The sequence below is a fragment of the Austrofundulus limnaeus genome, unplaced genomic scaffold, assembly GCF_001266775.1.
Source record: "Austrofundulus limnaeus strain Quisiro unplaced genomic scaffold, Austrofundulus_limnaeus-1.0 Scaffold125, whole genome shotgun sequence".
Lineage (NCBI taxonomy): Eukaryota > Metazoa > Chordata > Actinopteri > Cyprinodontiformes > Rivulidae > Austrofundulus > Austrofundulus limnaeus.
In genome coordinates, this window is record NW_013952527.1 from 909,059 (window position 1) to 923,596 (window position 14,538).

The window sequence follows — 14,538 nt, forward strand, 5'->3', positions numbered from 1 at the left end:
ACCCACCCATGAGCATGATAACTATAAAACGAGCGAGACTGAAAGCAAAGAGTTTAATATCCACAGTTTCTGCGATTGCCTTTATCTTCTTCCTTTCCTTTGACTTACTGCCCACTCATCTGTGCATAATCAGACCCATACAGAAACACACCTTCAATATTCTCCTCCCTTGGGGATTTATGGGTTAGAGCTTCCACCCCCACTATCGCCCCTATCCTTTCACGCCCAGGGGTGAGTGAAGGTGCAGCTCCAGTAGTTGACATACTCCATTAAACCTGTGAAATCCTCATAAACAAACCCTCCTGCTCGACAGCTCAAAGTATCACCAGAGGATTCCAGTTTTGAGTCAACGTGGCACACTGTATAGTAAATTTCACTGTTTTACGGTCAACATCATGTGCCTTTTTATGGCTTCATTAACTTGAACTGTAACCATTTTTGACAATAAAAAAAAAGAACACAAGCACCGAGATGAACTCTTCTGATCAGTCGTTTATTCAGCATGTCATGTACTCAAACTATGCAGTTATCAACCAGTTTCAACTTCAGTGTACTGAGGAGTGATGCAACTTGTACACACGAATGAGTGTTCACTAAAGTATGACTGCATCTCAAAGAACGCAAGGCAACCCCGAAGACAAAACAGGAGTGCTTCTAGTAACAGGAGGTCTTTGCATTCCTTTGTTTTTTTAAAAAAAATGCAACTCATAAATTACTAAACAGGGTCAACATATCTTTGCAGTTCGTTCGGTTATCTGTGGATTTATAAACATCACAATAGGTCCTCTACATACCATGTGCGATGCATTTGCTTGAAGGAATGCATAACTGCTGCAAAACCCACCTGTTAATACTTTTGAGTACAAGTTGAGGATGACTCTCAGTAACTACCACACAAAAACACTTCTGAGAAATGTATAGCCAGTTTTGTGTTGATAAAAGTACAGTATATTAGTTGTGGCAGCCAAATTCAYTTGGGTAAACTTCAAATGTCCATCCACTGATCACTTTATTGCTTAAACTGTGGAGCTCTGAGTGTCGAGGATGACCCTCATTAACTACCACACCAAACACTCCTGATAACATTCAGCTGCTGTTTTCCATTCATCCAACTGTATACACTCTGTTGTGCTAAATTGGAAATCCAAGCAGACACTTTGTTGTTTTTAAACCAACGATGCAGACGTTTGATATCTCCAAGGATCTGAAGCTGTGGTTGAGGTGTATGCCAAGTATGTGTGATATCTCCCAGTTCATTCCTAATAAATCTGTCAGAGACTTCTGGCAAAAGGGCACAACATCAAACCAAAGAATGAGGACATATTTTAAGTGGAGGGAAAAAGAAACAAAAGCCTGAGGGTTGAGGAAGTAAACATCAACACTACTGGACAGTTTGCATTAACCACTTATRTCAAGTGGAGACTAGGGTTGGGCAATATTAGCTAATAAAGATTAATATGACAATTAATCCCACCTGGAGACCCTGGACACATGCATGCCCTAGTCATATGACCAATTTAAATCATTCTCTGTAAAAATCTGTTCCAAACTGTGTCAAAAGTTCAAAACTTCAAGTTATACACCAGTTTTTAAAATGTGTTGATAGGGCAAGAAAAAAAACTGAGTTAGGATTAATACTTTTTTTAATGTTCATCATATTTGAAGTGTGTTGCAGCAGGAGGCAGCGAAAGATGGACATATTCATGAAAAAAAAAACACCTCAGTTCACCCCCACCAAACTATTTATTGCGGCAAATCTCCATTAAGTCCATCTGGTGTCATTAATCATATTAATAGTSAAGTCCCATTAAAGTTTTTCTGACAGTTAATTGCACAAAATATGGTTTTGCCCAACCTTAGGAGGCAATAAAAGGGGTTGGTATTTGGTTAGTGTAAGAACGTTAAAGAACATTGTGGATGTTTTCTTGACCGTACCTCTGCCTTTTCACCTCTATACAGGAATAATTTTAGAAGACTCGTACGAGCGTCACTCACAATGAGTACATGTTCAGCCTTGCAGCTTGACTTCAAAAAGCTCACCTCTAGGACAACATTAGGTCAGASCTCTAAACCTTTCCTATTAGTACATGGGAAAAAATATATATTTCTATAAATGTTTTAGCCTCTTTTCACCTCTAGCAAAGTATCTCCTAATAATAAGAACTAAATGTTTGTTTGCTGGTCTAAAGATTCCTTTCAGTTCCAGTTGGGACACGCCACAGCCTCTTGGATTTGGTTCAGGCTTGTTTGATATAATCTGYGGGGGTTGTTAAGTCTGTGGGAGGCAGCGACTGAAACTAAACTATTCACACTAATCAGAGCTGTGCCTATCTACACTTTGACTTCATGTACAAAAGCTTGTGCATTAATGCTGTTTTATTGATTGACTCTCAGTGATAAATGCCACCAGGGCTCACTTTGTCAATATTTATAGACCATTGCTCACACACGGACAATGTTGAGGTTGTTTCCGGTTTTCTTCAATGCAACGTGGACAATATCTACACAACTAAAGTATTTTTTTAAACTGAATCTTTAATTTGGTCATACTGATGAATAYGTTTGCTTTAAAGCTGCATAAAAATGGCCATGTTCCCAGTTTAACCCATAACAGTTTCACATCCAAGCCACAGTAAACATTTTTCTCACAAGTACCGTTTGACCCAGGACTGTCCTGTTTTTCTGCGTGTGGAGCCTCGCTTTCTGGCATTTTCTCCTGGGAACCTYGTTAATTAACATCCCCTCAGAGGAAATTATAATTAGTCCTGCAGAATGTGCTACGGTTTGTGCCTTTTTGTGTTTGTTTCAGTTAGATAGCTAAAGAACCATTGTTTCAAGGCTGAAAATGTTCAGAAGTGATAAAAAAACAAAGATAATTTAGTGTGACAGCAAGTTTGGTCCAGAATAAAAGGACCTGCGCTTCAAAGCTATTTTGTGCTAAGTTATATAATTCAGTTCATTTATCAGTCCAATGCTACAACTGCCATCTAATTGCACGTCGCGCACTTGTTACAAAAAGCCAGGYGGGTCTGTGGAGTCCGTTGATCTGCTTAAACAGAGCCATCAGGGTGGGGCACGAGGATTGAAACTAAGTCAGGGAGAAAACATGGACTCACGTTACCAAGTGAATGACTGGATCTGTAACAGTATACTTTTATTTAGCCTGTTTTTTGTGCTTCATCTTTATTTATATGCGCAGCTACTCATTTATTTTGAATGAGTAGGTGTGTCCAAACTTTTAACAGGTGTTGGTTTCGTTTTAACCTCACCTTCGGAGCGTGTTGTGTGCCAAACGGGAATCTTAAAAGGAAAAGTTCAATTTTTCTTTATTTGTAAAAGTTTTAAATTATGTTTTGTAGTTAACTTTTTCAGTGACCTTAATATAGAGATGTAGTTTAATCCTGGCAGGAATGACGAGTTATTTCAGCAGCAGCTAATCCATCTGCCATCTTAAAACAACTCATTTTAAAGATTTTATAGCAGATTATCCAATCCTGTTTTTATAAACCTTTACACCATCACTGATTTTTTGTTACATGGTTATTTTGTGGAGTTTAGCATGTAGAACTTCCATGGAAACAATGGGCCACAACAAGCATAAATTTCTTAACATTTCCAATAAAATAATCGTGTAATCCAACTTAGAATCAACATACTAACTAGATATAGGATGGTGAGTTTCATGGCGATCAGACTTTAAATCTTTAAAACAAAGCTAAAAGTAGTTTTCGCAAATTTTGTGCTGTAGAAAAAAAGTTTAGGCGGAAATGGGCGTGGCCTATACCATGTGACTCAGTGGTGTCCAGGGATCATGATGCTATAAGCCAAAAAATTTTGTGACATATTTAAAAGCCAGAGGACCAGATGCAAAGACATTAATTATGGCGCCCCCTATAGGTTGACATGTCTGATTGTTTTTCTCCTCTGTACTCATAACCGTATTTAACTACCATGTTAAAATCTTTATTATTGTTTTGATTCCCAGGTTGGTGGTTCAGTAGTTGTTATATGTTGGCATTAAGAAAACTCTACGCACTGTGCACCCTGCGCTAGTTGTTCATGTGAACTGCAGTGAAACCTGGATTAGCTCATCAGTCCCTGCTGAGGTCAATTTAAGAAAATATCAACAATTACAAAATTAGTTGTAGATTTGACACCAAAACTCTTTTTTATTTGGACAAACTTTTTCTTTAAATGCGATTTCTCATGAAAAAGGCCCACAAATTGAAGAAGAGATTARTCAGTGAGAAATCAGAAAATGTTTGTTACGTCTGCTCTCAAGCTCTGCTAATCAGTCACTTATTTTGGTCGCCTCAGCTTTAATTATACTTTTGGTTAACGCCTGAATATGTTGCTAATAAAAACTGATAAATGATCTAATCAGTAATAATGCATTACAGACAGGAAGTTCCAGGTTTACATTTAAGRGGGTTAATCTGTTTTCAGGTGGTTTCTGGGCCCTTCCGATGGAGGTTCCCTTAATCCCACAAAGTTAGGTTTGGTACAGGTGTGTTGGTACAATGAGTCAAGTGCCTCCAGCAAGGAATTCACAAATTAAAGACTGCATCATAGTACAGAACTTTATTTTATGTGCAGACATTGATAGGTTTCCTGCAGCTTTTTAACGGCATTGAAAAAAAAAAACACTAAATGTGTTTGAATATGAGTTTCTTTGAAATGTTAACTGATCCACTTTCTGTCACCCCAACCAGTCCAGTCAGGGAACAATGCCTCCTCCACCATTTCCACCTGAAACCCGTGCAAATTTCTCCTCATCTGCATATGTTTTGATTACAGCAAACCCTCCCAGTGACCTGCTGGGCTTGTTGCGCAACACTACTCCCTTCCCCACCACACACCCAGCAAGAAGAGCCATCTGTGGACACAGGAAGGAAGGAGGAAGGAAAGCAAATGGAATTCTGCCATTTGTCATTAAGCTGACCAAAACATGATAAACTCCTAACGTACTCTGCGCAGCGTGTGGAGTTTTCTTAATGCCAACATATAACAACTACCGAAGCACCAACGTGGGAATCGAAACGACATAAATCTGCCTTCAAAGATGCCATGCCAATTCTGAGACGTGCCTCTTGGCGTAATACCCACAAACCTTTGCACAACAAGTTTGGGCATTCTTTCACCTCCACACCCCTCTCATTTCTGTCACACTCTAAGAAAACACAGCATGTTTACCACGCCTGATCAGGGAACACAGACGTGAAGCCATGCTGACATGTAGGGAAAGTGGAGATCGCCGTAATCCCAGAACGGCCACCGTTATTATTCTGGGTGACGGACGATCATGAGGAAAACCTCCTCAGGACAACTTATAATTTACAACTGTTTGTACAGCAGTTTGGACTCAGACATAATGCTGTCCTGGTCACCTGTCTGAGTAAGAACTCCAGCATGTTTGTCACTACCTATCATCAACTAGATTGCATCAGTAAACTTTCACAGCTTGTTCTGAATCCTACGTGAAGAAGGATCGACAGCAGAGCCACTGTGAGCTTCCAGCACACTTCCAGCTCCAGTTTCTCCAGTTCGAACAACAGATCCCCATTTTATTTGTGCCCACGTTCAAATCTTCAGAGATCCGGCAGCTCAAACCCAGTCTTGTTCATATCTGAGCCATTGTTTGATAAGGGCAGCACTGAGATAACACAAGCATGTTTGATAAGTCTGCTTACAATTGGTCATTGTGTATCCTCTACAGGAGGTTAAAGGGCATGCACATTTGTGGTAAAAAGCAGGAAATTGATGTCTTATCTGAAGACAATTTGTATTTTTATGATTTCGAATAAAATGAAAACCAGAGGAAGCAAACAAAAAACAAGTTTCTTTTACCAATCAACTAAATCTAAATAAAAATCCAGAAAGAGCAAACAGTTCTGAATTGTAACTGAGGCTCTGGCCACATAGGGATGGCAGAGGATTTTCTTAACATTTCAGCCTAAGCAGTATTCTAAGCTCCAGATTGAGGCAATCATGAAACAGCATCTTTGTGTTTTCGTGTGGACAGTTACATAATCATTAGAAAAYGATGTCAAAGACCCACCTTTACCCTAACCTACGACTCCAAACAGGACGTCTATATTCTTGTTTCTGCTGCATTTCTGTGGTGGTGTTAAACATACAGGCCTGGCATCATTATTACAGCATTTTGCCTCATTTTATACATTTCTGTCTCTATGAAAGCATTAAACTGTGMTATTTTATGAGAAAACTTTTAGAAATAACACGAAAATAAATAAAAACTGTTTCGGAAAGGCAGCATTCTACGGAGCCCGCGAGGGGACATGGGAGATTTTTTTTCTTTTGCGTCCTCATGCAATAGTATTGCGTTACCTCGCAATAGTATTGCGTTACCTCGCAATAGTATTGCGTTACCTCGCAATAGTATTGCGTTACCTCGCAATAGTATTGCGTTACCTCGCAATAGTATTGCGTTACCTCGCAATACCTTTTGCGGTCCCTCGCAAAAGTCGTTTATCACTGTTGTGCCTGCCGTTTTATTAACAAACTCACATGTTTACCATTAGCGAGTTAGCCTACTGCTTTCTTTCAGCTGTAGAATGAATATATCACACAGCCAAAMATGGAAGTATGTCATATGTCGATATTTTAACACAGTGCAGCCACGCAACATCAGTGTCAATTTTACGAACTTGTGGCAAGACATCCTGTTTTGGTAACCGGATATTTCAAAATAAAAGTCTGATTTAATTCAGTTCATATACAAAACAATCTTTAGCGTGGAAACGCAAAACAATTTTGCATGGAAACGCAGAACAATTTTGCGAGGTAACGCAAAAGTATTGCGTCGGAACATAAAAGAAAAAAAATCACCCCATGTCTCCTCGCGGGCTCCATAGCATTCCCATAATGACGGGGCTCAAAGATGTTTAGATTTTTTTTATCCCCTATTTTTTATTTTTGAAATAGAAGAGAGAAAAATAAAACACATCAAGCCTTGTTCACGTATTTATAGCTCAATGAAAAACACTAAAAACAAACTCCTGACATTTCTAAAACAAAAGAAGTCCTGTTTCTTGTGGCACAAGCTGGAAGTCAACACGCAGCTTTGGGCTGTTGCTCTTTATGACTTTAATTAAAAATAAAATACATGCATATAAAACACAGTTTAACACAATTAACTAGCTTTGGTAGAGTTAGTCTTCCCAACAATCACAGTGTTTTGGGTGTTCATGCAGAGTGTCAAACATTATCAGCCCTGTTCTGTGTAATTAAAGCTGAACTGGTATTTTACTGGAGGAATCTGTAGCTACAAACTTGCATTTGCCTTAGAGACTGAAACAGTTGAGCAGACTTGTCAAACCTGAATGTGGGCAGACAGAGGAGCAAAACACGGCTTCATCTGCACGCTTTGCTCAGTTTAAAAACTCCTGCTGAAATCCCCCCGTTGTGCTACTGTCAGATGAATAGACCGTGCAGAAAATTCACTTTAATACCGCTGCTCATCAGGTTTTTTCTTCTATTTTTATCTTTTTTTTTTGTTCTGCCATATCCGCTGAAAACCCAAAGGATTATCTGAGGAATGAACCCCAAAGGAAAACCAAGAAAGATAACAAAACAGGAATGCACGCAGTAAACAAACTTCATTTATTTAGAAACCACTCACATTTTAGTTGAGAGCAGGTTTATTATTCTTGCACCTTTGCATTAAAAATGCCTAAAAACCCATTTAATTTACACTATTTTTTTAAGGTTTGCAAACAATCTGACCTAAATGGTATTAAGTGGAACAAGATTTGTACTGAGCGTAACTGGTTTATCCAGTTAACAATAGCTTCATAAGTTTGGCCAACATTTGTTGACCTTTTTTTATTTGAAACTATTCCAGTCAAGCTTTCTGACATTTAGGTGCAGCCTATCTGAACACAGAAACAGCTTGCAGCTGGTGTTCTATATCACCACCCAAAGAGGACACACAACAATCTTAACTGTAGCCTACAGCCAGCGGCCTGCTCCAACCTGTGGGGACGGATCAGCACTCACAGAAAGAGCTCTGGTTATGCTCCAATGTTTAAACCTCCATAAATACATACATTTTAGGGAAGAAAGCTCAATCCATCTTTTGCTGATTCAAAATTATTTTAGTTGGGGTGAAGTGTCAGTCACATACACTGCAAAAACTGTCCGTCTTACCAAGTTTTAAAACCTTATATCAGCCAAAAAGTCTTTTTGATCTTGTTTTGAGACTGATGTACTAAACAAGAACTGATTGTGTAAGAATAATCATCTTGTTTTCAGAATGTGTAAGATTATTTCTCTTGTTAGTCTGAAAACTTGACTCAAATTAAGTCAAAATATCTGCCAGTGGAGTAAGAAAATTTTACTTGGTAAGACTCTTGAAATAAAAATGAGTCAAATCAAGTATTTCAAGAATCTTACCAAGTAAAATTTTCTTACTCCATTGGCAGAAATTTTTGACTTAATTTGAGTCAAATTTTCAGACTAACAAGACAAATAATCTTACACATTCTGAAAATAAGATGATTATTCTTACACAATCTGTTCTTGTTTAGTAAATCAGTCTCAAAACAAGATCAAAAATATTTTTTGGCTGATATAAGGTTTTAAAACTTGGTTTGGTGGACATTTTTTGCAGTGTAAATTTAAAGTTCAACTACGTGGCAAACAATAAAACTGGTTTTTAAGTTGCTAAATATTAAAAATGAGTTGTTAAGTCTAATAGAAACATGGAAAAAATAGGGAATAGATTCATCAAAATACAAATATACTCAATCCTCAGCAGTGTCACTAATCTGAACCTTTAAATTTATCCAGAAACTCAATAAATTGGGGGGGGGACCTATGAAGTAGTTTGAGGTGAGGCTGGGAACAGATCTTAGACCTGCGAGGACAGTAGAAAGACATAAAACAGAAAAAACAGGCTTGACTGACTTCCTGCTTCGTTAAGCTGAGATTAAGTCCCAACCTTTCGTTAAGTGACGATACACAAAGGCTCTTTGTCGATCGGTAACAAAGCAAACAAAATGTTGAAGGCGTGAGCTCCAACAAACACTTAAAAACCTTCTTTCATAGTAAACATGACGCAGAGTGTGGCATTTAATGGAAAGCTGTTTATACGTTTAATAACTTAAACTGTTTTAATTGTAAAAGAAATGAATCACAGCACATCGTATCATTCCTGTAGCAAAGCTTTTGTTTTGGTTGCAGAGTTTGTTTGATTTTTTTTTCCTCCCAAAGAGATATGGAAGTTCTTGGACAGCATCTCATAAACATATTGTAGAGAAACATGCATGTAAAGCGACACGGAGCTCATATTCAGTCCGACGTTGTGGTCCGGAGTTGTTCCGATGACTTTGTGTGGTGATGAAACAAAAACAGCAACGAGGAAATTATAAAGCACCTGGAAATAAACAACCTCTTTTGCAGGAAATTCAATTGCACAGCGATGCAGAGTCCGGTTAGCCRGGAGATCTCTGTTCAAACTCTCAGGTAATAATGAGCCTTTAAAGCCGATCAAAATACAACTTATCTGCGATTCAGGCCGCGTTAATTAAACCCTCATTAGTCCCTGTTTTTAACAAATGAATCTGATCACAATGGAGTCTCAAAAGGCTGGAAGTGATGCGTGTTTTGTCTGTGTGTGTGCGTGCATGCATGAGGGGGTGGCGTACAGGACAGGGCCACGAGGACACAGGAAAAGCACTGGTCCACAAAAAAACAAACAAACAAGCCAAAAGCAGCGTTAATTAAGCCCTCATTAGTCCTTGTTCTGTGCAGCAGAGCAGCAGACGTCACTGTCTTGTCTGACCGACTGTCCAAAGCCCGGAGCTGGTGCGGACCTCTGCAGCAGCGCCCATATACCCCCAGGCCCTTTGTGTTTCCACCTCAGCTGTCACAAACAGGAAGCTGGCTGTTTCACATCAGTTTAGCTGCAGAGAGCACGGGCCCCACGGCCCATAGCTAAAAACGAGTGGCGTGTTGATTTTGGCCGCCGGTGCAAATGTGCGTTGTCAAAGAGCAGCGTGCGCTATCATCRGGGCTTCGAGGGAACCAAGACAGGTGGTTTGATTACAGATGGGGGAAAAAAAGTTGTATCTAAACTGGAGTTTGGAAATAAATATTAAAAAAGGGATGAAGGGAGAGCGTGTGAAGTCAAAACTGCCAAAGTAAAAAYGAGATTAGATGAGGCGGGAAGTGATGGGTACAGATAAAAGTCAACACTACAGGAAGAAAAGAAGGCAGCACTTACTTCTTCCATTACTCCCTCCCCTCAGGCATCTCATTTACCACTTGTGTACCTGCAAACACCTGACCAATCAGTGGGCAAGTTTCATGCACACACRTGCTTTACACCAGGGCTATTCAACTAAATTGCTCCGGGGGCCACAGTTAATACAGACCAACAGCTCAGGGGCCGAACATCCAGCAATTAAAGTTATGTAAATAAACTATTACAAAAGATCTGTTACCTTTGAAATAGTTTATTTTGCTGTATTTAATCATGAAAATGAACAGAACCCTATTTAAAGACCTTGTAAAGTAAAATGTAACATTTTCTTTTTTTAAATATAAATGTCATAAATGGATTGTTGTAAATGAGTACAAATTCTCTCAACTGTAGATATTTGAATAGTAGAGATATGATTCAATTTGTGTAACAAAATATCTGTGTTTCAGGATTTTTTGGTTGTGTCTTAAAGGGCAGCCTTGTGATGTCACAAGGCTTCCTTCAGTATAACCCCGCTCCCTGTTGCTCTAAAGGAAATAAAACATTTTTTTTTCTGAGTTACGGGAATGTTCAGGGTTGTGGGCGTGGTTTAAGCTCCTCCATTGGACACGCCCCCAGCATTCCAGCCYACAGCCAACTGGTATTTTTTCATTACTTTTAACACATAATTTTATAAGGTTAACAGTATTTTTAAATGTTCAAACTTGGCTGGGTGATTTTTAAACACATTTCTGTGGTGTGACAACCTCAGAACACACATTTTTACTTTACATGGTACATATTATGCCTCTTATTTACCACAAAATATTTTGACATCTCTGACTTGCCAAATTTTTAAACCAGTTTTATTTTCACTTTCATAGTTTTATTTTCAACTGCTTGTATTTTTAACTGTCTTGGATGTTAATAGAAATGTTTTTAAACAGCTTGTAGCCAAGATTCTGATGTTTCTGTAGACACCAAACATGTCTCTGTTTAACTAAAATAACAGAGTAATTAAAGTAGAAAACCGGGGGTTTGGGCTTAAGAGATGAATGAACCAATTGGCGGGCCGAACTCTGGTCACTCGCCGGCCGGATGTGGCCCACGGGCTGCCAGTTGAATAGCCCTGCTTTACACACAAGCCCCCCACCCCCCAGGGTCATACCTGGCCTTACGACACCCATATGCAAATGCTCCAAGTTCGGTTTAAGGAACAYCGTATAGGCCTTTCACGCTGGAGCCAACAAGGCCTGACCAACAGATACGTGTACAGGTAATCRTCGTAGGATTTCAGTAGGTGAACAAGCAAACTCCACTTTCTTCAAAMGCAACAAGTGCACCTGAACCGAGCAGCGAGTCGAGCCGATCGCTGTGCGGCGCCTCGCCYGCAGACACGCAGGTTAAGGCCTTGGCACCTGTTGCATGTGAACAACAGAGCCTCAGTGCCTGGGAAACCTGATAACAACCAAGGCTAAGAGCTCTCAGTGGCTCAGGCTGTGTCAACAACAGCCCCCCCCTTTTTTTTTCTTTTTTACTTTAGCCAGGCATGCACACGTATGAGCACGAGGAAAACTCTGCACTTACACACAGGAGGACCACAGAGCAAACTGTCCTCCTGTCCCGTTTAATGTTTTATGGTCAAACGGAGCTGCCTCCATGGCAAACACCTGCCACACTAAGGACTGTGCAAACAGAATAGGGTTTGGTTCAGAAAGTTGGCTTTAATGAGAACGTTGGTTTATTTTCCTCTGTGCCATAGCAGAGTTTTTATCTCAGCAAGTGAGAAAAGACGGTTACAGTTGGACTCGTGTCTTTCTGAGCTCTTACTGTAGGGTGTAAACAGATCCAAGTCAGGTCTAAAACCCTCCTCTATTGTCCTCTGTTCCAGGACACACCCTTCGTCTAGATCACAGGAGAGGCTCATGTGTACGAGTCTTGCTGAGACCCATGCATGGGCTCACTCTGCACTTTTCTGCAGCATTCTCCTTGTTTACTGGTTTGGCAGGTTGAAATAAAGCGCTGTTCATCTACAGCCTGCTGAACACCGTCCTCAACACACCTACAAATACAGGCAAATATAAATGCAAATATGAACCACGTGAAGGGAAATGTCCTCAAATGGTGCCGATTTGACTTCGAAGCTGCTTTTTTTGCCCCCCAGGAGGACCTGAGGGTTGTTCTGTTTTACTTGTAGCAACAAGTAGCCCACATTTGCTGTACGTTATGCTGCCATTTGTTTTGTTTTCCTTGGAGATGACAAGCTTGTATCACAGTCGTCATACTTAGTTAAAAGACAGTAATGGTTCCACAACTTGTAAACTTACAATTTATGAGAATTGTTTTGGATGTTAACTTTTAAAGCCATTAACTGACCTCATCAGGCACTGAAGTGTCTCTAATCCTGTCAGTTACACAAAAACGGGGCTACAATCTGGTGCAGTGATAATGTATTTTCTATAAGATGAGTTGTCAGATCCACAGTTGTGAAGTAACTAAGTACAAATACTTCTTTACTGTACTTAAGTAGAAATTTTGGGTATCTGTACTTTACTTGAGTAATGGTAATTATTTTTCAGACTACTTTTTACTTCTACTTCTTACATTTTCACACACTTATCTGTACTTTTTACTCCTTACACTTTTTTAAAAAGGCAAGAAGCAGAAAGTCGTTCCTTTTTTGTCATTCCAGCTTATTATAAAAAATAAATACTATCCATATAAACTGAGCCTCCTAGATAAAGTGAATTTAACTGTGATTGAATGAGAAGTATAAATATATAAAACTCTGATAGTGTATTAGNCCATATAAACTGAGCCTCCTAGATAAAGTGAATTTAACTGTGATTGAATGAGAAGTATAAATATATAAAACTCTGATAGTGTATTAGTTTGTACACAAACTAATACACTATACACTAAAAAAGTTTGTTGGCCTAGTGGGCCAAACTCACTTGTACAGAGGGCCACTTCAGGCCCCCGAGCCTTATTTTTAAAACAAAAAAATGACATTTAAAACTGATCAACTTTCACACAGCAGGTTTAGCTCCAGCTCTGCACCTTCAGCCAGTAAAAAAAAACAAAACAAAACAAAACAAACATGGCTTCTTTTTGCGTCAATGTGGCACCTCTGTCCAAAACGCACAGAAACGATGACGTCAGTGTGAAATCAGCTGCTCGCGCGTGACAAAATAAGCCCAAACCTGACCCCGGTGTCGGGACGGTTTCTGCGTCTCACCTGGAAGATGAGCACCTTGAAGTTGTTCCTCTTCAGCAGGTGGTTGTGGTTCGCCTCCAGCTTCTTCACCTGGACCGCCTGTCTGTCCAGGCGCTCCTTCACCTCCTTCACGTGCCCGCTGACTTTGCGGGACCTCTCCAGCAGCTTGGACACGCAGGCGGAGGTGCCCAGGTGGTTCTTGGTCAGGCGGGTCACGTCGCCCTGCAGCGTGCGCACGGCCTGCTCCAGGTCGCCCTGGCGCGTCTCCATGCGCCGCTGGTTGTCCTGCACCGACTCCATCATGTTCACCAGTTTGTCCAGCAGCGCCACCACGGTGATGGCGCTCACCTGGCCGGAGCCGCCCCCTCCCGCCGCCGAGGGGCTGGTGGGGCTCTTCAGGCCGAGCCGGGAGAGGGTGCCGGTGGCGCTGGGGGAGGACGGGGCGGAGGCGCGGCTCGCCGTGAAGAGCTCCACGCTTTCGGGCTGCTGCTGCTGCGGGATGGTGTGCGTGCTGCCCGAGCCGCTGCTGGCCTCACCGTGGGTCGAGTCTTCTTCCATGGCGCGCAGGTGGTCCGGTCCGGGGGGGTCTCTCACCTGAGCTTTCACCTGAACGAGCTGCGGGGCGATTCTGTCACCGACTCAGCTGCGCGCTGACTGAAGGCAGGCTGCAGGACTTCTTGGAGTTGTTTCGGCCTCCACGCCCCTCTCTCTCTCACACACGCGCGCGAGCGCGCGCACAAACACTTTGCGAAGTTTCAAAACACCTCCCCCGCGAGCCAAAGGGAGGGGCGAGGTTGTCATGGAAAACCAGCCCCACTGACAGCAGGGCTGGTATGAGAGTGCACACTGCAGTATCGAGTTCCAAACAGCAGTATCGCCAATATCGATCCAATAAGTGCGTAAAACGTTGCCAGGAATCAATCAATCAATCAATCAATCAATCAATCAATCAATCAATCAATCAATCAATCAATCAATCAATCAATCAATCAATCATATGGTAAATCTGAGCATATTCAAGATTTTTTTTTTTACTTTGTATTATTTAACTGATTGTTGGCACTAAGATTTTAAGTATGGATGCATGGGTATCAAAATTTCAGCCGATATCGATATC

The 14,538-nt window shown here is 40.8% G+C and overlaps 1 protein-coding gene across 1 annotated transcript in view; it reads right to left on the reverse strand.

Moving 5' to 3' along the window:
• Positions 1-14,149, reverse strand: part of cavin2a (caveolae associated protein 2a) — a gene marked incomplete in the record, with an annotated part of 21,009 nt that extends 6,860 nt beyond the window's left edge. Inside the window, 1 exon segment of the mRNA XM_014015247.1 lies at positions 13,443-14,149. Coding sequence (XP_013870701.1) covers positions 13,443-13,979 — 537 coding nt within the window.
• Positions 14,150-14,538: the final 389 nt, after the last annotated feature.